The 23757-nt window shown below is 32.1% G+C and overlaps 2 protein-coding genes across 3 annotated transcripts; one reads left to right on the top strand and one right to left on the bottom strand.

Moving 5' to 3' along the window:
• Nucleotides 1–779: 779 nt before the first annotated feature.
• LOC148613844 (uncharacterized) lies at nucleotides 780–5309 on the bottom strand. Its single transcript, XM_088587480.1, has 5 exons — nucleotides 5089–5309; nucleotides 3702–3953; nucleotides 2992–3140; nucleotides 2214–2395; nucleotides 780–1024 (listed from the first exon to the last, which is right to left on the bottom strand). Exons 1-5 carry the CDS (start codon nucleotides 5238–5240, stop codon nucleotides 839–841), a joined length of 921 nt encoding a protein of 306 aa, XP_088443606.1. The 5' UTR covers nucleotides 5241–5309; the 3' UTR covers nucleotides 780–838.
• Nucleotides 5310–13400: 8091 nt separating this feature from the next.
• LOC148613843 (prolow-density lipoprotein receptor-related protein 1-like) lies at nucleotides 13401–23142 on the top strand. 2 transcript variants are annotated; one of them, XM_088587478.1, is made up of 7 exons: nucleotides 13401–13615; nucleotides 14149–14160; nucleotides 14648–14828; nucleotides 19929–20180; nucleotides 20735–20880; nucleotides 21892–22061; nucleotides 22909–23142. In XM_088587478.1, the coding sequence occupies exons 1-7, from the start codon at nucleotides 13543–13545 to the stop codon at nucleotides 23062–23064; spliced, it is 990 nt and encodes a 329-aa protein (XP_088443604.1). In that variant the 5' UTR covers nucleotides 13401–13542; the 3' UTR covers nucleotides 23065–23142. The 2 variants fall into 2 exon arrangements, with proteins under 2 accessions (XP_088443604.1, XP_088443605.1); XM_088587479.1 differs by lacking the exon at nucleotides 14149–14160.
• The last annotated feature ends 615 nt before the right edge of the window (nucleotides 23143–23757 follow it).

Genomic DNA, 23757 nt, shown 5'->3' with positions numbered 1-23757 from the left:
ATTCATCACATTCATGCTATTTATATATTGGCTTGAAAGGTTTCCTATACTTTTGGTGTTGTCATTGCATCCGTAAGGTATTGCAGTACCTAGTCTGCGTATCCAGTTCTCCTCTCTTTCCCTACGATAGTTTTCACTTAGAACTGGACTGTTCGTGGGATGGTAATTTTTTTTCTAAAATACGAACTTTCATGGTGAGGATTGAATGATCTTGCTGATTAAAGTGTTAATAAACTGTCTGGAATTTGGTGGTGTTAATTCTCGAACGATGACCGCACATTCTTTTATTTAATCGTTTCTCCGACATATATTAAACCACATAAGTTGCATTCTAATCCATATATTAAGTTTGTTGATTTGTATTAAAGGTTTTGATTGTAAGGGAACTGGAGAAGTAAGGGTCGGTTATAAGAATGTTGCATGTTTTGCAATTTTTAATACCACATTTTGATATGGTACAATGTGGTTCGTCATCGTTGTAGTCAAATATATCGTTTAAAGTGATGGAACATGGTTTGATTATTTTAAAATAGTCAGAATTTTTGTACTGGAATAGATGGTCTGCAAACTGAACGTGTGATTGGGTACTTTTAGTTGAATTGGTCGGGGCACATTCCATACCAGTGCTAAGAATCCCATCTGGGGACACCACATACTTACAAGAAAACAGGGTGTCCGATCTGCTGTCAGGTTCGGACCTTTTTGTACTGGGCGACATTCGAGCCAGTTTTTCTTTCATTCCTCTTGTTAAAACCATTAATTTTAAAAAGAAAAACCACTTAACAATTTGCAACTGTATTATGATTATAACTGAACACAACTTAACACGAAACAAATATCAAGAGCTCTTTCTTCTTGCGCTTGGTGTCGGTTGCGCAGATGGATGGAAAACACGGTATGTCTCCAATTTTACACTTGTTGCTAGAGCAGGCAAGTAGGTAATGTTGATATTTCTGGTGTCAACACGAGCAAGGGCTCCAGCAAGATCATATAATCTGTACTCTGGCAACCCATAAAGGGAACCCTAAAATGGAAGAATAGTAACATAGATAATGGGAAAGAATGAAGAACAAATATGTTGTCATGACTACTAGAACTACAAGTACGATCGACAGATTGAAATTCCTCTTAAATTATAAACAAAAAAAACGAAAAAAAAGTGTTGTGACGTTGTGTTTGGAGAAATGAAAATCTTCCATTATTGAAACTAAACATAAAATAATCTCCAAAATGTGTACAGACGGTTGGACAATTTTTGGAACTAGTCGTGTACATTTTAAAAATTATTGTAAAAAGGAATTTCTAAAGTAACGGTGCGACATGAGAAAAAAAACTATCAAATATGAAACAAATTCCATACGTGTTCAGTCTTTCAAGCAATTACAACACTAAAGTGATAATAGTTAAAACATGCCATTTCAAAAATATCAAAAGACACATAAAGTATTTACTCCGCCATTTTAAGGTGCATCTCATAACCTTTAAAATGTGTGGAATTTTAAATGAAAGTACAAACCGCTAGACAATGTGTCAAGCTCTTAGTTTGCTCAACGAGGGTTTTCGAGTTACAATGCGACATGTTAAAGAATATCCCCCGAAAAAATGGAAAAGTCCTGTACCTGAAAGTAAATTTCATCGAAAAATATACAGACCATTAAACTTGACAATGTACTCCAACTGACGGAGCAATTAAAAAAAAAATTGGGTTTAAATTGAAGTAAATCAAACGTGCTAATTCCAAAATATTGGGGGAAGTTTAAAATATTTACCCAAAATTTAAAAGTACAAAGTCTGTTATTTAAAACCTTGTGTAAATTGAAGTTTATTTATCAAGGGTTCACAAGTTACAGCGCAACAAAATAATCTGAACGAATGGACGGACATAGTACAACCGGCATTTGACGTATAGAAGTTAAAGTTTCAAGAAGTTACATAATGAGACAATTGACTTTAAACAAAATTGATACTGTAGTTTGTTTATTTGTTTATGTTTTAGCTTTTAAATACCAGTTTCGTTCCTTTTTCTGCACATGGTGGAACCTTTTGATGAAAGATACAGCTTCCCATTTCGGTAGTTTTGGCTTTGCGTACTTCTTGTATACGACTAAGTGGATTGCCTACTTTTTTTTAATTTTATATCATTTTTTTTAAAATACATTAATTTTTGTTTTAATATTTTAAAGCATACAATTATACCTCCTATTTCTACCTACCTTATGTGCAATTGTAAAAGATACATCTATGGTATCTATAATCTTCCTATGGATGTAAAGAATCTTCTCGAACTCAAACTCACTGAAATCATACGTTCTGTTGTTCATATTATTGGTATCTACGCTCTTTACTGTGGAGGACATGAAGTTCATCCAGTACACTTTACCATTCTCTGTGTTATCTATAATTTCAAGGCAAACGATACATATAGTCATTCTGCATTAATTGATGAGTAAAGACAAAATTGCGGTCAACGGTGACCCTTGTCAATTAATCGTACATTAATTGCTACAGAAATATATCATATTCGTATACTTTAAATATTACTTACTAATGAACAACTGTGAAACTTTGTTGGTTAACATATAATGCATCAATTCGAAGTAGAATTTACTGTAAAGAAATAATTTTAACATCCATATTCTTTAAAGACGAAGTGGTCACTAATTCAGATTTGACTGTGCTGACTTATGAAATACAGCGCAGTGTTATCGTTCTGCGAAGAAAAGAAATTTCTGAATTGCAATTTTCTTAAAACTCCACAATTACGTTTACCTTATATCTCACTAATGTAGTTCAAATAATGTTGCAATTTAAAAGGCTAAGTTTTGTTTTCTAGATCGCCACTCCAACCATAACCAAAGTCAATCTCTCTTTCTGAACACACACCGAACAAGAAATATTTTGAACACTCGAACCTTTAACCTTAATCATTTCTATTTAACATTTAATCCATAACAGACTACTTACGAGACCCCTAATAAACATCTACCTTACCTATGGCAAATCTGAAGAAACAAAGATCATCGTCACATGTGTCAAGAGTCTGGTGATTGTCATTATTGTCCATGTCTATTCGTTTTAAAACATCGTATGTGGGTGAAAAATAATTTAAAGCAGCAGTCTTGGATCGCAAATATATCCACCTAGCAAATAAAATATCATTGAAAATATAGTTTCAATTGTTAATTCCGAATAATATGCATTGTGATATTTGCAATAGCGCAATATGTTTCGATCAACATGCATTCTTTCGGCCTAACTTAATATTGTAAGTTAAACAATTAACTGTTTTCAAAATACGAGAATAATTTTTCTTTCCTGAAAAAAAAATAAAGAAAAAAAAACTAACAGCAAACAAACATACGAAGAAAAAAAGATAAAAGCAATTAGAACAACAAGGAAAATGAATAAAAACAAAATCGGTAATCAGTGTAAAATTCAAAGCTTGAAGTTTCATGTGTTGATGGTTTTACATGTTACTTGAAATAGTGATAAAGATGTTAGTTCTTCAACATATATAACCAATCATGCTTGCTTCTGGTCCACATCAAAACTCAGTATAGTATATTATTTTTTTTCAATCTGACTACCTGACTATTCGAATAAAGATGGAGATAAAATAATCTGTTTTTACTCTTAGAATGTAAAATGCACCTAGATGCCCCTAATTGCATGAAAAAATCATAATTCCATGTTATTTATACCTATTAATCGGATCTAATTGGAAATTAGACGTGTCTGTTGTGATAATGCTCTGTACAAGTTGTTTTCCAGTTCCATCCAAGTTTGCCATATATATAGCCCCATGTCGTCCACAAACACCCCTCTTACATTTCCAATATATTTTGTCCATTATCCAATCAACAGCAACCATTGGTTGGTTACCAGTACTACTAATTATAGTCTTCATCTCAATCAATGTTCCGTTAATCAACTTAGCTGTAGCGATTTCTCCCCTAAAATTTTCAATGTCAGTGTCAATGTATCATTATTATTTGCATATTCAATCCAAAATATTGTGGCTGTACAATTATGTACACGTAGCTTTTTTATCCTGCTAGCCATTTAGATCAGATAAACTTAGTAAGTATCTTCAAATGGTTAAACGTTCTACTCGTAAATCTTGAACGTATAAATGTGATTCGGCGAAGGTTTTTTTGTACAGATTTGAGTTTTTTTAAAAAAACATTAAGGCACGATCTAATTGGTGAAGATATAGGGCAATAACCATGTTATTTTAGTTTACATCTATACAAAACACACAATTTATAATTCACAGCACTATCTTACAATCAACCTCTCCAACAATCATAGCCATTTTGGCAAAAATGTTCTTTAAAATTTGATTTATCTCAATTTGACAATTTTCTGTACATGTAGGCTGATTCAAAGTCAATTGATTCATAATTGTGATCTACATTGTCCTCTGAAATGTAGTCGGACAATTGTGTGTCATAGTGTTTTTTACCATTAAACTTGCATAAATGTATTTCATTTCATTTTTTGTTTCTGAAAACCAAATTCAAATTCTTAAATATGGCGTTTTTTTCATTAATATCTTATACCTTCATTTGACATTTGTCAAACAAAATTTAAAAAAAAAGTGAAATAAAAACAACTTCGAGGTATCTTAAGACTGGAGCAATGCGTACGCCACTAAAACCTTGGAGCATGAACCAAGTGCACCGGTAGAGTAAGCGTCCTCTGCTTTTCGAGAAAATACACGCCGTGTTCCTCATAAAAATTCATATCTGGGGTAGACGAAAGAGGAAAACACACGTCAAAAATCAGTTTTCGTGGTGCAGATGGACACACCGTAACGATCAACGTGTTCATAATAATAAATACAAAGAATTACCAAAAATTAGCTTAAACTAAAGTTCTTGATTTGTTGATGTAGTGGAATATGAATTAATTTATTTCTTACGCATACAGCTCTATATGCAGAAGGGATTGAAAACGCGGTATATATGCCAATAAAAAAATCTTTGTTTTTGTACTATGAATCACCATTCTGTGTGTCTTGATTTGATATGGTTTATGTGTATTTATCTCATAAAAATCAATTTTATGCTACATGGTGAAATAAACCTTGTTCCAGATGGCCATGGAAATTGACCAATGACAATCAAATTCTTTCCATAGTGGTAATCGACAGAAGAAAATCTAGTGATTGTTCCAGACGACTTTCTGTTGTCAGGTTTAAAGAGTGAGTGCATTTCAAATGTTGTAACATCGGTCATTAATATTTCGTATTCCGTACATGCTAACAACGGGGGACGATCTGTGGAAAAAAAAGATTTCGACAAAACATTGCACCTTGTTAGGCTTACGTTTTTAACATTAATTGAATTTATTTACAAATTATGAATACATATCATTGAATACTAGCTAGTGCTGATAACTAGGATTACCTTGTAGATTTTAAAGGATATGAACAGTGTTGTACATAGAGCAATTTGAAATATGGAATGTTGTTCAGTGTATCGTATATATGGTTGGCGAAGAGGAGATAGAATAATTTCCAATCAACAGGATACCGATTGTTATTCTTAAAGGTTTACTATAATTGGTAATTTCAAAAGTGGTCATACATAGAATGAAAGAGACCATTTCATTTTCCCAGTTTTAATAGCTTTGGTTCGGTTGGGAAAGGATATAGGACTCGAAGTTATGAGGTAAAGAGGTCCGGACAAGTGGATCATAATATTACTTGTCTAGGGATATATCAAGGCTGTGAAAGGACGTTTTCTGTTTGACTGTGCGACTAACATCTGTTTAAATCATATGCCTTTAAAGTAATATTAAATCAGTTTAAATGCACCTTGAACAATGTTTAGCAGTAATTACTGTTTGAACTGTCTACTATTGTATAGTGTTTACTGATTGGTAACATCATTCACAGTTTACATGTACTTACCTAAAGATTGTCCTAAAATAGTAACAAAATGTTTGTTATGCATAGCATCGTTGCCCAGAAAGAAATGTTAAACCAATGATACTTTTAAAAGCTTTTCAATAGCAAAAATATTTACCTTGTATTTTGATACCATGGTATATAAATAGAATGAAAACGCATTTGACGTAAAAATATGCTGCATGATTTACTAAGTCGTCACTACAGACGTTTCATGACCGTCATCTTGAATTCGTTGATCGTTACGGTGTATCCATATGCACCATGAAAACTGATTTTTTTCAACGTGTCATAGTTTTCCTGTCCTCTTTCGTCTACTACGGACTTAAATTTTTATGAGCAACTCGGGCGGGCGTTACTAGAAAAGCAAAGGACGCTAAACTTATCGGTGCAGCTGGTCCATGTTCCCAGTTTTTAGTGGATTCCAAGATGCCTATTTGCTTTTGTTGCTTAGTATGTATGATTTTAGTAACTTTATGTTATTTGTTGTGTATGTCTATTTTCCATGTCTGGTCTTTGTCTCTGGATTACATTCTTTTGATTACCGCTATAACCTTGGTTCCCCATATCACTATTTAAACAGCATATTTTACATACCGTTGCAGAAGGAATTTAATTCTAGGTAAATAAGAGAAACAATAATCCTAAGATACATCTTGGTCTGTCTTTTACTTGATCTATATGTAAAATGTTTGCTCTATGTCTCTAAGCGTATAAATGTTAAAATTGTTCAATTACGTGTAGTTTAATGGTCCAATTTAACCGGGAACATACTGAGTGCTTCAATCAAGGGTTAATTTTCTTTCAATTCTAATTTCTGTCATGAATCAGTCATGCATCCTTTTTTACAGTGATTTAAATTTTCTATAAACTTATATCGTGCATAGGACATTACTATCAGATTCACATGAAATTATGGGAAACTTTATAAATTTAAATTATTTAAATGAATAAAACGATAGAAAAGTGAAAAGAACCTTCGAAACTTCTAACACGTATCATCATTTTGTTAAAAAAAGGATGATGGTAGAAACGATGTAACAATAGTTTTCATTTTACCGCCTTATCTTTGCTGAGACGCACTGATATGTTTATTATTTCTTGTTTCTCCGGATGCGTTTAGGTTTCATGTGTTTTCTACATGTACTTACATTTAATTGTATAATTCACGTTCATGGTAAATATAAACCCCTATATAATTTTACTTTGCTCTTACTGCAAACATTATTTTTTCAAGGCTACTGTCATAATACTACATAACAAACATTTCCAATAAAAACAACTATGACGAGTGGTAGTTATAATACCATATCGATATGTTTTCCTCCATATATATGACAATCATTCTTCACAGTACAGCGAATACGATAACGTAGAAATGTTAATCTGTTCAATGTGGTGGCAAACACGAGTCAGTTTAAAGTAGTTCACCAAAAACGTTTTTCACTTAGTAATCAAGAATCCATATTTTTCCATATTTATACATTTTCTGTTGTCAGCGAGGACATTTTCGGAAAACTTTAGTACAAGTCTTTACAAGATTAAGGCAAAAAAAGAAAAAGGATAAAACAAGTTCATCAACTCTGCTGTTATGCTAATATTATTCATTCAAGCAATTGTCCTCTATTAGAAATGACCATTATTTTAAATGCACCAAAAGTATGCATTTGTAGATGGAGATACTTTTTTGTCACGCATATATTTCATGTCAAGTTGATACATTGTTCGTTTCCATTTCTTTTGAAAATTTTGCTTACATGTAACGATACAATTGATAGAGCCGTCAATGCATGATGTTTTGTTTTTTTTTGCAAAACATTACTTTTATGTTTGTTGAAATCAATTATTTTTTTTTCAAAGGAACACACAGCACGATTTGGGTCGGAGATAAGATAAAAGTAAGGGTGTTTGGGGTTAAATTCAAAACAAAACAAACAATTAAGACTACCTACTCTACTAAGTATATTCAGGATTTATTATTTTACTGCAGGAAAGTGAAAAAAAGCATATACGGAGAAAGTGTTTAAAATCAAGTATTGTTCATCTAAGGAATAACCACACATGTAAATTGATATGGATTATGTGTTTTATAAAATGCAATATGCGTTGGAACACACACATTACACACACACACACACACACACACACACACACACACACCATAAAATTAACCTTCGCATTCTTTTGATTACCGCTATAACCTTGGTTCCCGTGAAAAAAAGTTTTCAAAGTTTAAATAATAATAATGTTTCCACTTATAGCAGATGAAGAGTAATCAAGGGAACCAAGGTTATAGCGGTAATCAAAAGAATGTAATCCAGGGACAAAGACCAGACATGGAAATCAGAAACACACAACAAAGAACATAAAGTAACTAAATGCATACATACAAAGTAGTTTTATAGTACGATACAAGTGCAAAAGTATGTTTATAGTACATTTTATACGAATTGTCACCCCTTAAAAAAAGACGGAAGACATAATTCACTGACGTTTCGAGGAGTAATCAACGAGACAGAAATTAAAGATGCTATTTTCAATCCAAATATTCTTGATGTGCATTACGTACAAACTGAAATTCATGATAATTATCCGTGTATGTGGGACAACCCTCCCCTTTGTTTCATTTTATTTATACATTTTAAGTAAACTTATTTATTTAAATTGTGGTACATTGTATTGAATGAAAATAAAATTTAATAACTGTGTAAATTAGCATTAATATAAATAAAAAACTGCATTTTATGTAAGACATGCTTCTCGAGGGAGATAACGTTTTGTTTAACGATTCAATTTTTTGAAATGAAATATGCAATTTTAAAATTAACGAAAAAGTACTTAATCCTCAGAATCCTAATAAAACCGTAAAAATATATGATGTAAAAAGTAAGTCTAATTTTGTACTTAGAAACCATTGAGAATGAAAACGGGATGCCTATTCCGTTTTTTTTTTTTCTGAAGATTGGCACTTTTCGGTAGTTTTCCAAATTAGATATTCATTACCCAACAGAGTTACCCACCCTCAAGAGTAAATAAAAGTATTTATATTTTTGTTCAATCGTAAAGATATTTGATGCATTTATATAGCTATTAACCTTTAAATGCCTTGTTTTTCATCTGGAGCCTTTCAATATGGGTGTTTTTAAGGAATTTTGATGTTTTTCAGGGGCTAAAAAAGGGGACCGTGAGATGGCCCTCAATTTAACCTCTCATTTTGTTACCCAAGCTTTGCTTTATTTAGGTAATATGTGGTACACATTTGTAGGAATTATGTATACATTGTTGTATTGACTTTTGTCTGGATCTATCGCAAAATGAACATTAAGTATACACACTCAAAACATGAGTTTTCTATTTTCTAAATTATATATATATATATACTGGAATCGGCAATAAACATAAAAGGAATATATAACACAAGCAATAATAATAAAAAAAAAATTGTGAAGTTGTTTTCCGGGAAGACATCATATCGACTCTTTTAACTTTACGAGCAGTGACAACTCTGGTTGTATTATGTTCAGATTTAGCCGGTCAAAATTCAGAACAAGTATGAAATGATAGTTTATGCATGACATGTGACGTAAACCCAACTAACAGGTTTACATGCATTTCAAATAGGAAAAGCTATGCCTCGATTTTGAAAAAAATACGGTTGGGGTTATAGTTTTTTCAAGGCGGGTAAGGTTACTGAACAGCAAGTGGAGCAGCAAAGAGAGACGCGTAAGTACACTTGTCTGTGCATGCAACCTTTCGAGAACTCTTCCATGAAAATTTCATGAAGCAGAAAACAATTTACGGAATGCATTGAAAACGACTGTATTTTTTTCAATGATGAAAATTAATTCTTATCTTTTTTGTACACAAACGTTGCTGTTGAGAGCACTTTTTCCTCACTGAAATAACCAAAATGATATACTCAAAGTTACAAAAGTAAATGAGCTACTCGGATTCCACTAAAAACTGAGCGCATGGACCCGGTTTCGACTTTTAAAAAATCAAAAAGAACAAAAAGAGATTTTGTTTCATCATGAAAATTAGCAACAGTAAAAAGTGATTAAGTAGCAGTATGATTCTATATAAGAATCATGCATGCATATTTTGTAATGTGTGATATACCTAAAACAGGCTTCACATTTTTATTTTTGTAATTATTATGAGTTGTTCTGTGGGTCTATATGATGAAATGTGTTAATTATAATTCATTCCAATCTGTCTGCGCTTAGGAATTTATCCACATGTTAACATTCAAAGATTATATTGTTCATGGTGTCATTTATACAGTTATCTACCCTAATTTAGAGTTTACAGCACATTCCATATAATTCCATCTCTTAAGAGCACAGGTGATATGAAAAGCCATATTAATTTCTGTAAAATATAACATTTTGAACAATATAAAAATGAAAATATGTAGGCTTTCTAACCATGAATCAAAATTTGCAAGATTCTTACCTGGAGTACTACTTAATCAACGTGCTGAATGTTGTTCCTCTCTATTTAAATACACACATACCATTTTACGCATTGACATTCTAGAATGAGGAGAGTGATTCGGTAAACAAATATAAATAGGATTACGACGTTAAAGGTGTTCAGATGTAATAAGCATAACATTTACGTGTATTTCTATACATATGGTTGTCCATATGAACTCGTGGATCGTTACGGTGTACCCATCTGTGCCATGAAAACTGATTTGCTCAACGTGTCATAGTTTTTCTTTCCTCTTTCGTCTACCCCAGACTTGACTTTTTATGAGCAACTCGGCAGGTGTTTCTTGAAAAACAGAGGACGCTTACATTACAGGTGCTCTAAGTTTTTAGTGGAGTCCGAGTTGCTTATTGGCTTTTGATGTTATGTGTGTGTGATGGTTTTGTACTTAGAAACCATTGAGAATGAAAACGGGATGCCTATTCCGTTTTTTTTTTTTTTTTTTCTGAAGATTGGCACTTTTCGGTAGTTTTCCAAATTAGATATTCATTACCCGACAGAGTTACCCACCCTCGAGAGTAAATAAAAGTATTTATATTTTTGTTCAATCGTAAAGATATTTGATGCATTTATATAGCTATTAACCTTTAAATGCCTTGTTTTTCATCTGGAGCCTTTCAATATGGGTGTTTTTAAGGAATTTTGATGTTTTTCAGGGGCTAAAAAAGGGGACCGTGAGATGGCCCTCAATTTAACCTCTCATTTTGTTACCCAAGCTTTGCTTTATTTGGGTAATATGTGGTACACATTTGTAGGAATTATGTATACATTGTTGTATTGACTTTTGTCTGGATCTATCGCAAAATGAACATTAAGTATACACACTCAAAACATGAGTTTTCTATTTTCTAAATTATATATATATATATACTGGAATCGGCAATAAACATAAAAGGAATATATAACACAAGCAATAATAATAAAAAAAAAATTGTGAAGTTGTTTTCCGGGAAGACATCATATCGACTCTTTTAACTTTACGAGCAGTGACAACTCTGGTTGTATTATGTTCAGATTTAGCCGGTCAAAATTCAGAACAAGTATGAAATGATAGTTTATGCATGACATGTGACGTAAACCCAACTAACAGGTTTACATGCATTTCAAATAGGAAAAGCTATGCCTCGATTTTGAAAAAAATACGGTTGGGGTTATAGTTTTTTCAAGGCGGGTAAGGTTACTGAACAGCAAGTGGAGCAGCAAAGAGAGACGCGTAAGTACACTTGTCTGTGCATGCAACCTTTCGAGAACTCTTCCATGAAAATTTCATGAAGCAGAAAACAATTTACGGAATGCATTGAAAACGACTGTATTTTTTTCAATGATGAAAATTAATTCTTATCTTTTTTGTACACAAACGTTGCTGTTGAGAGCACTTTTTCCTCACTGAAATAACCAAAATGATATACTCAAAGTTACAAAAGTAAATGAGCTACTCGGATTCCACTAAAAACTGAGCGCATGGACCCGGTTTCGACTTTTAAAAAATCAAAAAGAACAAAAAGAGATTTTGTTTCATCATGAAAATTAGCAACAGTAAAAAGTGATTAAGTAGCAGTATGATTCTATATAAGAATCATGCATGCATATTTTGTAATGTGTGATATACCTAAAACAGGCTTCACATTTTTATTTTTGTAATTATTATGAGTTGTTCTGTGGGTCTATATGATGAAATGTGTTAATTATAATTCATTCCAATCTGTCTGCGCTTAGGAATTTATCCACATGTTAACATTCAAAGATTATATTGTTCATGGTGTCATTTATACAGTTATCTACCCTAATTTAGAGTTTACAGCACATTCCATATAATTCCATCTCTTAAGAGCACAGGTGATATGAAAAGCCATATTAATTTCTGTAAAATATAACATTTTGAACAATATAAAAATGAAAATATGTAGGCTTTCTAACCATGAATCAAAATTTGCAAGATTCTTACCTGGAGTACTACTTAATCAACGTGCTGAATGTTGTTCCTCTCTATTTAAATACACACATACCATTTTACGCATTGACATTCTAGAATGAGGAGAGTGATTCGGTAAACAAATATAAATAGGATTACGACGTTAAAGGTGTTCAGATGTAATAAGCATAACATTTACGTGTATTTCTATACATATGGTTGTCCATATGAACTCGTGGATCGTTACGGTGTACCCATCTGTGCCATGAAAACTGATTTGCTCAACGTGTCATAGTTTTTCTTTCCTCTTTCGTCTACCCCAGACTTGACTTTTTATGAGCAACTCGGCAGGTGTTTCTTGAAAAACAGAGGACGCTTACATTACAGGTGCTCTAAGTTTTTAGTGGAGTCCGAGTTGCTTATTGGCTTTTGATGTTATGTGTGTGTGATTGTAGTTGCTTTGTGTTGTTTGTTGTGTGTGTCTGTTTTCCATGTCTGGTCTTTGTGCCTGGATTGCATTCTTTTGATTACCACTATAACCTTAGTTCCCTTGATTACTCATTTATTGGTTTTTTTTCTTTTTCAGATATTTTATAATTAACTAAAATATTCCGTATTTTCCCGCAAAACATCACCATATCTTTCTCTTTTGATTTAAACTTCATTTGACGTCTATATGCAAATTGAATCCTTTGATCATATGATGTTCATATAAATGTTTATTTACAAAAAAGAACGTCTAGTGACTTAACTTCTGTACGAAACAAGTAAGGCACATTGCCAAAATATTGTTGTTTTTCGGTCCTTCACTGTTTCCATCTTATAATATTATCAATTTTCATTTTCATATGCAACAGCTCAAAGATGTCTTTTTTGAAATTAATAAGTGTAAACGTACTACATACTGTTAGTTCATAAGGTATAGCATAAAATCGTTATGTGTGAAATATATTAAATCTGATCAAGATAACAATAAAACGCATTGTAAATAACAACTTTTAAAAACTGTAACATTCAGCGCCCTCCCTACAAAAATGAACATGATCAATTCAGTATATACAAATACACTAGAAACGTGACCAAGATAGCTAAAAATACATTTATCTAAACGACAATGTTCTGTTATAATCGGCAATTTTCGGCTGTTTAAACTTAAAGTGAGCTTTTCAGAAATACGTAATTGGGGAAATTACACACAGATTGTCGAGGACATAGGAGATTGATGTTATTCAGAATGGTTGTTCGTTGGATTCTGGTAGCAGTGGTTTGCATTTTGTTGAAATACACATGTAAAGGTAGGTTTCATCATTTACTCTAAAAACACAGCTTCGTGTATAAACAAGTGTGTTTGTAATATTCCAATTCTCTTTTCTTTATGCCTTATATTTATCGGTTCAAAGCGCTTATTAAACACCTCTTAACGCTACACGAATGTCCTTATAATTATTCAAATGTACCACATGAGTGTAAATTTTGCGCCATTCGTGCTGCTGCATTACCGCAACATCCTGTTACAGACAGAAAATTTACAGCGATGATCTATAAAAAAGGGATGTGACCATGGTCGCAAATTGATTTTTCCCTTTTTTACACTAGTGTTTCCAGTTTGAAAACTATCTAAATAAACGATTTTCAATCCGTTTTAATCCCAAAGCTTTACATCACAGTTGAATTGCGCTTTACAAAAATGATTTTAAAAACACCGTAGAATCGTCATCTTTCTTATGAAACCTATTTTAAAAATATATCATTATGGAAAACAAAAATGCTAGTTTTCACTTCTTATCGTCATTTGTATATTAAGTATTCAATTGTTTTAATCTTTCAGGACAATCACTTTGTAAGTACTTAGTTTTCATTTTATGATTACTGAAATAAAGAACGACGGCCTTATAATGTTAATCAATTCGAATCTGAATAAAACATTATAAGAACTTAGACCCTGATGTCAGTCTGACAGGAAGTGAAATTGTGATGCCGAGTAAGGATCCAGTTTTGTTTCTTTAACAAAGCAAACTGTTCATAGCTCATTTTTAAAATGTTTTTTTGTGGATATGAAGAAACACAATCTTAGTAAATGTGAAACTATTAAAAACATACACATATCGTTATACTGCTGCAGGCAATATCTGCTGATTTTATAATCATAATTCACCAATGCACCGTATACAGTACAGCTGCTTTCACAGTAACCACAGTTTGAAATAATAAATACCTTGGTTTTTGATCAGTTGTGTAATGGTTAATGTGTTCGATGAGGGAAGATTATGTTGTAAAACAATCTCATATATTATGATAATTATATTTATTTTATTTTATGTTTATAGACCGACCTCCATTAGTAGGCATTACCAGATATGGAATGTTTCTGTTTGAAGAAAACTCATTGAATGGGCATCTTTTAAAGCTTAATCCAAACGATATGTGGATGGTCTCTATTGATTTCCATTATGAAAAGCAGTTGATCTTCCTGGGATTGACTTACGAGGAAAGGGTTTCAAATGACAGGCAAGTTATTATATTTCGTTTACCAATAGGTTTTTTTTTTTTTTGTTTTTTTGTTTTTTTTTGTTTTTTTGTTTTTTTTTTGTTTTTGTTTTTGTTTTTGTTTTTTTATTTATATCAATGAATCTATTACATATACTGGCATAATCGTTCAGGCTTTTGGGCTATTTGTTTTATGCGCTATTGTAGTCGTGTCGACCAAGTAAGTTCATACATTTGAATCTATCATAAGGCTTATTTACATATGTAATTTTTGCGTAAACACGGAATTTTATCGTGATAACACTACGGCAAAAAAAAAAAAGCAAATTCTGGAGTTCAGCGGATTTTTTTCTGGCATTTTATACATGGATCGCGCTTGGATTCGCCAATGTTTACCCGAATGATCAAGTCGTTTTATTACGTTCCCTACGATCACTCCATTGGCATTGAAATGGATACGGAGAAGGGTTACGCCTATGTCGCAATTTGCGATTTTTATTAGATCTGGCGACAAAAACAAACTGTTGACGATTTTCTCTGGTTTTGTATATTAAAACTGATAGAAAGTTTGACAGCAGCGGATATTTTCTCTAATAAGACAATTGTGTTGACACCTGGTTAGAGTTTAATGACCATGACTAATTTACGACTGAAGCCAATCAAATGTAAATTAGACCAGGTAATTGGGACTCACAATACCATCATAGGAGATGTCATTAGATGTAAATATATTATTGAGACAATCAAACTCCTAATCCGGTAAAAGGTAAAAACAATCATGGCTGTGTGCACGTGGCCAAATACAGGCTTTGCTGCCCTTTCAAATTTAATGATACAATTCGAATCAGATTTATCTAATAACATAATAAATTAAATCCAATTAACAATGATTATCTCATCAGGAAGTGTCTTGAACACTTCGAAATGCAAGAATTGATAAAAGAAAATGGATAACATTTATTTACACGTTTTGGCGGGAAATTCGGTAAACAAATAGAACAGGGATTCCCAATAATATATGTATGTTATTAAAGAAATACTGACGGCATTAAGTAATAATGATTCTAGAATCAAGTAGGAGTACAATAGATACTTTAAAAGGAACATACATGTATTTAATGGTCCATGGTAGTTTGCCAGAAATTTTATCACTTGATAAAATAATCCAGTTTGTTGAAAATTTATGGATAAGAAATCACATCACAATTTTAAATAATAGTAATATAAAGTCCTTGATAGAAATAAACCACCTGTTTCTGGTGTAATACTTTATTATTTTGCATATAAAAACCTGCTTTATACATACATCTAGAGTGAATCATGGGCACATGTATGTCATGAATGAAGGGGATATTTTGTTGAATTGAAAAAGATAACTCATCAGTGGACTAACTAAGTGTCATATCTTAACAAATAAAATGAATTATTTTGGCACCCATTCTGGCTCTAATATTTGAAAATTGGCAGCTGGCAAATTTCCTGGCGACATAATTTTGGAAGCCAGAGCACCCCCTATAATATAGCCAAACATGGCGGCGTACATGCTGCAGATCGCATCCAATCTACAAGTTACTAGTCTATTGGCATTAAAATTCCTTAAATGCAACCGCATGGATAAGAGAAAAGAAATTATGGTCATAGATGAAAACTGCTGGTTTACACTATGTATCACATACATCACGAATTATATCACATTTTATCTACCCTATTTATGAAATCTTGAAGTTTTCCAAATTTAAAGATATTGAGTACTTCTTGTATTTAATCAATATTTTGATTATGATCTTCCTTAAATATTTGATTTTAATGCTGCTGATAAGCTGTTACTCCTTTAAACACATGTACAGCATATCGAAATTTACCATGTTTAAAACTGGTATTTATTGTATTTAGACATACACTATTTTTCTTTATTATTATTAAAAAAAAAAGAAAATGTAAAAAAAACCTACCAACCTACCCAATTTCTTTTTTCAGACGAAACAGGAAACACTCATATTTTTTTTTTATTTTTTATTTTTTTTGGCCTAACCGATATTATGGTTCCTTCATTTCAAATAGTTTCTTGTTCCTTGCTTTAATTGACTGTCAATAAGCAACACAGTGGGTTTTCGTTGGAAGACATAAATTGTACATTGCACCCGTCTATAGCTCTTGAATGGTGAAATCACCGGAAAAAATCCTGTTCCCCATAGAAAAACCACCTTCCACCCATTGTATATTTCTTATCAAATACTGAAATTTTCAAACTAAATTTAAATTTACATTTAAATTTTCAACATTTTAGCTATTAATATAATTGAATAACTTTGTTTTCATATCGATAAAATCATTATGTTAATAAAAATGTATGTTCATACAGTTTTTCTACATTCTTTTCCCATGTCTTTCCTGTTTTCTGTTGAAAAATGAAAAATAAAATGTATTATTTTCAAATATATATATATATATATATATATATATATATATTTACAGTCCCTGTATGGGATAGACTTCCCACTTACCCAATATCCCTTTGCAACCATCCCAATTCCCCATTGCCTCATAACCCATTCACCTATTGTCTCATACACTATTCCCTTTAGCCCAATTCCCCATTACACCATCCCCGCTTGCATCGACTTATTTCATGTTGTCCAATCCCTTTTCCCCATTCCGAAAAGAAAAAGTAAAGTACATGTTTTATCCAACACATATAAAGCATTAGGATGCAGAAAGTTTTGTGAAATCAATATTTATTTTAGAATCTCGCCGGGGAATTCGAGAAATACAAAATCACGCGATATTTGCATTGTTTACATGTATTATCGCCACTCCGACCTCCATGAGAAATAAGCATGTAAAATATTCTTAAAACTATAGATATATGTAAAAATTGGTAATGAATTTAATTACTAAATTTATTCTTAAAAATGTTAAATTGTCCAGACAAGGTTTTTGTTGATTGTTGTTATACATTTATTTCAAACCAAATTCTTGGAAATGAGATATTTTTGCAAATTAAATGAGTATGAACACTTGAAATATCCTTAATGGTCTTATATTATTGCTTAAAATGTTAAAATTGTCAAAATAAACATCGTATGTGTGGCTGTGGCACATTAATTTCAATCATTTTTTTAAATTACATATTTCTGCAGATTGTAAGGGTGCGAACAATTTTAAATTAAATAATGGTCCAAAGTTATTGTTAAAAATATTAAAACTGCCAATATTTGTATCCGGTTGGTGGTTGTGACACTCATATTTCGGTCAAAAATCTTCAAAATGACATATTTTGCAAAGTGTATCTGTGCGAACACTTTGAATATAACTGTTAGTCTAAAATTATTGTAAAAAAATGTTAAAATTGTCTATATCATTATTATGTTGATGGCTGTGATACATATATTTCTGACCAAATTCTTAAAAATGAGATATTTTTTTGCAAATTGAATGAGTGCGAACACATGAAATTATCTTTATGGTCTTATATCATTGTTTATAATGTAAAAATTGTCAAAATATGCATCATATGCTTTGCTGCGATAAATTTATTTCAGTTCAATTTCTCAAAAATGACATATTTCTGCAGACTGTAAGGATGCGAACAATTTTACTTTCAATTATGGTATAAAATTCTTGCTTAAAATATTAAAAATGGCAATATTGTTATCCTTTTCGAGGTTGCGACGAATGACATATTTCTGCCAATGGAAAGGAATCAACATTTTATTTTTTTTAAATGGTCTTGTTATTATTGCTTAATATGGTTTCCGGTTAATATTTAAAAAAAAAAAAGTCAATGAATAATGAACTGCGACACCTGTAATCATTAAAAATGACTCTAGAACAAGCCTTTTTTAAAAATTTTGTATTGCTATCATACAATTATGATAGATAAGTCGCTTGCGGAAAAAGGCAGAACAATTTGTTTGATTGACCGATCAAAATTAGTCCCTCGCCCCATTTCCCATTGCCCTATTCATTTACCCCATTCCCAATGACACATTCCCCATTGACTCATCCCCTATTGTCTCATTCCCCATACCCCATTGCCGCATACCCCATAAAATGGGAAGTTTATCCCATACAGGTACTGTAAAAGGAGTTCAGATACCCTTTGTAAGAGTAATCAAGGAAACCAAGGTTATAGCAGTAATCAAAAGAATGTAATCCGGGGACAAAAATCAGACATAGAAAACAGACATACACAACAAAGAACATATAGTAACTAAAATCAAACATACAAGGTAAAAAAAGCAAGTGAGCATCTCGGATTCCACTAAAAACTGGGAGCATCGAACAGGTGCACCGGTAAGGATAGCGTCCTTTGCATTTCTAGAAACACCCGCCGAATTGTTCATAAAAGTCAAGTCCGGGGTAGACGAAAGAGGAAAGATAAAAACTATGAACAAATCAGTTTTCATGGCGCAGATGGATACACAGTAGCGTTCCATGATGACGACCTTAAAACTTCTGTATTGATGACTTCAATCTTAAAGAAACATAACTCAGAGACCTATTTGTTAGAAGTCAAGCGCGATACAAAAAGTATGCATAATTTCGGTAAGCTCTGGCATAACGTATCAGTTGTGATATGAACACTCTATACGCAGGAGATGAAGGGATGTAAAAATTCAGTCTAAATACTGATGGTAAGCACGTTTTGCACAGTAGCAGTCGGTCATTCATTTACATTATTAAAATCAAACGTATTTGGCAATTATATAATCGCTGCGTTAAATTATTCGTGTTTATTAATAAATACCGACTTTGTTAGATTTTTTATATTTTTAGGAGGTTTGTCTGTAGCCTGCTAAATACATGGAATATAAACAATTGGTTATCGCTTCTCTAGAAATTAAAAGAGGAGTACAAAACAGTCTAATACAGCATTGTTAATCGTATCTTGCAGTTATGTAATTTTTTTTATTATAATAAGATATTGCTGAAGTATACATACGAAATAATTGTAAAAAAACGAATGTGAATAAAGGGGCCGGCGCACTGCAAGCTGTGCAAATTATATATATCAAATACATCATTTATACATCTATTCCATTTCATTGCTAATATCAATACAACACACAAAAACACTGGATATAATTAAAATGGATGATGTCTTTTCTCGTGTTTCAGAGGGAAAATTATGTCAGCAAAGCTTGTAAATGGAAGTCTCAGTGAGCAAAAAATTATTGTAACAACTGGTCCAGAACCTCAAGTTGCGGTAGATTGGGTCAATGACAAATTATATTGGCAAAGTATGAAAACAACACATGACCAAAACGGTTATATCTATGTATCTAACTTGGATGGCAGTGGTGTTTCAGTTTTTTTCAGCATCCAATATATTGACCGCTTTTCTGTCTTGCAATTGGATCCACTTAATAGGTACTTGTATGGTGTCTTTATAGCAGATATGTACAATTACCTTTGGATTATATGTCAAAAGACTGACAGAATATGCATCGATGTGACGTATTATGTAAATTTTAATAAAAAAAAATGAATTTTTAGATAACATTAGATGAACATCTTATACATCTATTATTAATTGTGCATTAACACAAACACCAACTATTGTCCTGTTATGCAACATCTAAATCAACAGGAGTATCTACGAACTGCATTCTTACATTGATGACACACATTACAGACAGCCGATTATAAAGGAGGTTTAGTGCGAGACCCGACAGGGTAGTGAAGAACGTTAAAAAAAAAACCCTTAGTAATAAAATGTTTTTATTTTTTTTTGTTATTTTAGTCGTTGGTTTTTGTATATCTTCTTTTTATATCATATATTAGAAAAGAAAGAATAATGAGATATTGTCATGTATAATGTATGCATTTTCTCTTATGTTATTTTATATTATTTTCCGTCATAACGTTTGAGTTCTATGGTGGGCAAACTAATAACTAGGCTCTATAATTTATATTTCTTAAAGGAAGATATATTTCATGACCTTACCATCTGGCAAGAGTAAATATCATGACCTTAAACAGATTGATATGAGTCTCAATACAGTTCCAGTAACAATTGACACATGTGACACTGGTACTGATAAACTGTGTGCATTTGTATATGCAATTGGTAAGTTTTTAGTGTGTATTTACAGGTTGAGTACCTATATTATTACTGTAAGCTAAGCTACCATATATAATAACATATAACCTATATAGCTGAATTTTTTGCGACGTACTAATTCTGGCTTTAAACACTAGATTTGGAAAGTCGTTGTTGTGGCCCCGGCCTAGTCATGAAGTAGACTAAAAAGGTATTTGCTTTTCGTAAAGCCCACAACATTAGGGAGTTATAGTGATACTTGTTGTTCAGTACTAGTGAAAAATAATGTACCCGATTTAGTTGACACATCTACAATAAACACCCGGTTAAGCGTATCATGTTAGTCCAATGTTTGTTCGATGGAATAACTTCCTTTACATAAACAAATGTAATCAATCAATTAATATGATACTAGTATGTATTTACATAACATTTTCAAAGTAGACATAAAATATTGTTTTTGTGTTAGTGTGCATGATATAAAATTTGGAATAGTGATTCAGAAAGAGACATCAATCGAAATTCGCTTCACGATTATTAAAAAGAAAACATCTAGTTTTAACGAGTGGTTATTCAACAACGAACTAAAGTTTTAAAATTTAAAAAAGTAATGATGATAATGATAAATATCATATAAGTCGCAGAAAAAATGATGTATCGTTTTGGTTGAAGATTGCGCGAGTGTGATTATCTTTTCAATTTATCATTTCTACTCCTTGTAAATTATTCTTAAAGTACTGGCCTTTTGAACGAGAAGTCGTCCGAGTCAAATCAAACACTTACAAAATTGTAGTCACTTTTTCAGCTGGTCCATCAGGTGCATCGTATGGAGGGTATCGAGTGACAATCGGTTGGCTTTGAGTCAATATGATTGGTTCGAGTGGGCTGATGTGCCTGCGTGCTGTTGAAATATCGCTCCGGACTTATATAAATTGGGTTTGTTCGATTGATGAATCTTTTTTTGTTTTGCGATGCATGAAGTTTCTTCCAGGATGTTTAATCACAATCAATCAATCAATAATATTGTTACTACTGTAGATAAAGCTGACAATGGTAAAGTCTATTGGATGAACGGTGATGAATCTCTGGTAAAAAGTGTTAACAGTGACGGTGGTGATCCCCAGTCTTACAATTTTGCGGCATATGAAACTATCTACAAGCCTTTTAATATAACAACGTTGAATCTTTTCTTTGAAAATGCTCACAAGGTAACGTTATAATAGAAAAAGAGAAACTATCGATACATATGAGTAAATTTTCTCCTGCTACTTGAAGGTATTCAATAGGAAATAACCTGGATTGGAAAATTGGTACATTAAAACATTCTATTCAGCATTTGGGAGAGCATATGTTTTTTTTTTTGACAACCGGATTCACTATACATATGGTCAGAAAAAAAATATCCGGTTTGCACCATTACTCAGGTTTTCAAAATAACATTATGGCAGTTTCATTTTGTATGTTTTGTAAAAGCGATTAAGAACCGAACGAGTCTTGGAAAACATTTGCTAGCTTTGATGAATAAATACAAATTTAATCATAGCTTTTTTACAAGGTAGGTATGTCCAAACAGTCTACGGTATAATGGCACCAAAATGTTCACACAATAGACGTAAATCAGCTTTACATGACGAAAGTCGAGCAATATGGCCAAAGGACATATCGGACCATAACAATCCGGATTGTATATTAGGAAAAATCAAATCGTATAACAAGAAAGTTCAAGCTGTAGTAGAAGGTTATTAAAATAATGTAACGGGAATGAAAACAAACTGTGAGGTGGTATTAACTTGTGTTATGTCGGCGCGTTTCCGGTTTCAACTATACCATATAATACAACGATTAATTCTATCGATCCACATTTGTAAAATATAAGACACACGTTCACGTTGCTTTTTCTTTTTTCTTTTTCTCTTTCTTGTTTTTGATTTTTTTTTTTGTTCTTGTTTTGTTTTTTATTTTTTGATTTTATTTTTTTATTAATTTAATCAATGCATCTCTTTAGAATTATGTTGACACATTAGCGGTATTCAATTGCTACATTTTTTCTTACAGGGTTGTTTGTATGGTGACCCAATGTATGGAAGATATAGAAGAGGAGCAAAAATGGGATTAATGATCCCAGCTAATGAAACTGTGGTGTACACCACGTTTTATGGCCTTAATCATTTCCGCATATTTCATCCATCGGCCCAACCAATATCAAAATAATCCTTTTTATACAAAATATCATGTATAAGAAGTACATAATATATATTTGTCGTGCGAAATGAAAACAGATTGGTGTAAGTCTTGTTTTGTTCATTTTTTCTATCTTCCAAAGAATTGTTTTTCCTAAAGCTTGCACCAATGACAATAAATAGACAAATTTACATAAAACAACATGGCAGTAATCGAAAAGCACTACATTTATCCAAATAAAATGTTCCCCTTCTCCTTGTCTATGACGTCAAAACAAAACAAACTGCAATAACTATGCTAAACATGAAAGATCAAACTTAACAAATGTACACTTAAATGCAATATCAAATGCCTACATATATATATGTATATATGTGTATATATATATATATATATATATATATATATATATATATATATATATATATATATTCGCTACACTGCTCCATCGGATCAAAATAATACAGGGAAGATAACGTTAACTTATAGAAGGGTCTGGAACATTCCCAACAATGTTAGAACTGTCAAATGTGCGAAGCAAATTTTTGGTCGTTCCCTACACGAGACTCGAACTCGTACCGCTGAGACATCTATTGCAACATCGCCTGCACTAAGTCAAGCGCCCTATAACACTCGGTCAGCTAGGCTATATAAATATATAGCTTTCGCTGGCCGGGTCATTCCTCCTCGTAGGATTAATCTAGGGCTGTAAAATAGTACATG

Source organism: Perna viridis, chromosome 6 (assembly GCF_037379345.1).
Source record: "Perna viridis isolate PV_CMFRI_1.1 ecotype Kerala chromosome 6, ASM3737934v1, whole genome shotgun sequence".
Taxonomy (NCBI): domain Eukaryota; kingdom Metazoa; phylum Mollusca; class Bivalvia; order Mytilida; family Mytilidae; genus Perna; species Perna viridis.
Note: the sequence above shows the minus strand (reverse complement) of the source record. Positions and strands in the feature narration are given on the sequence as shown.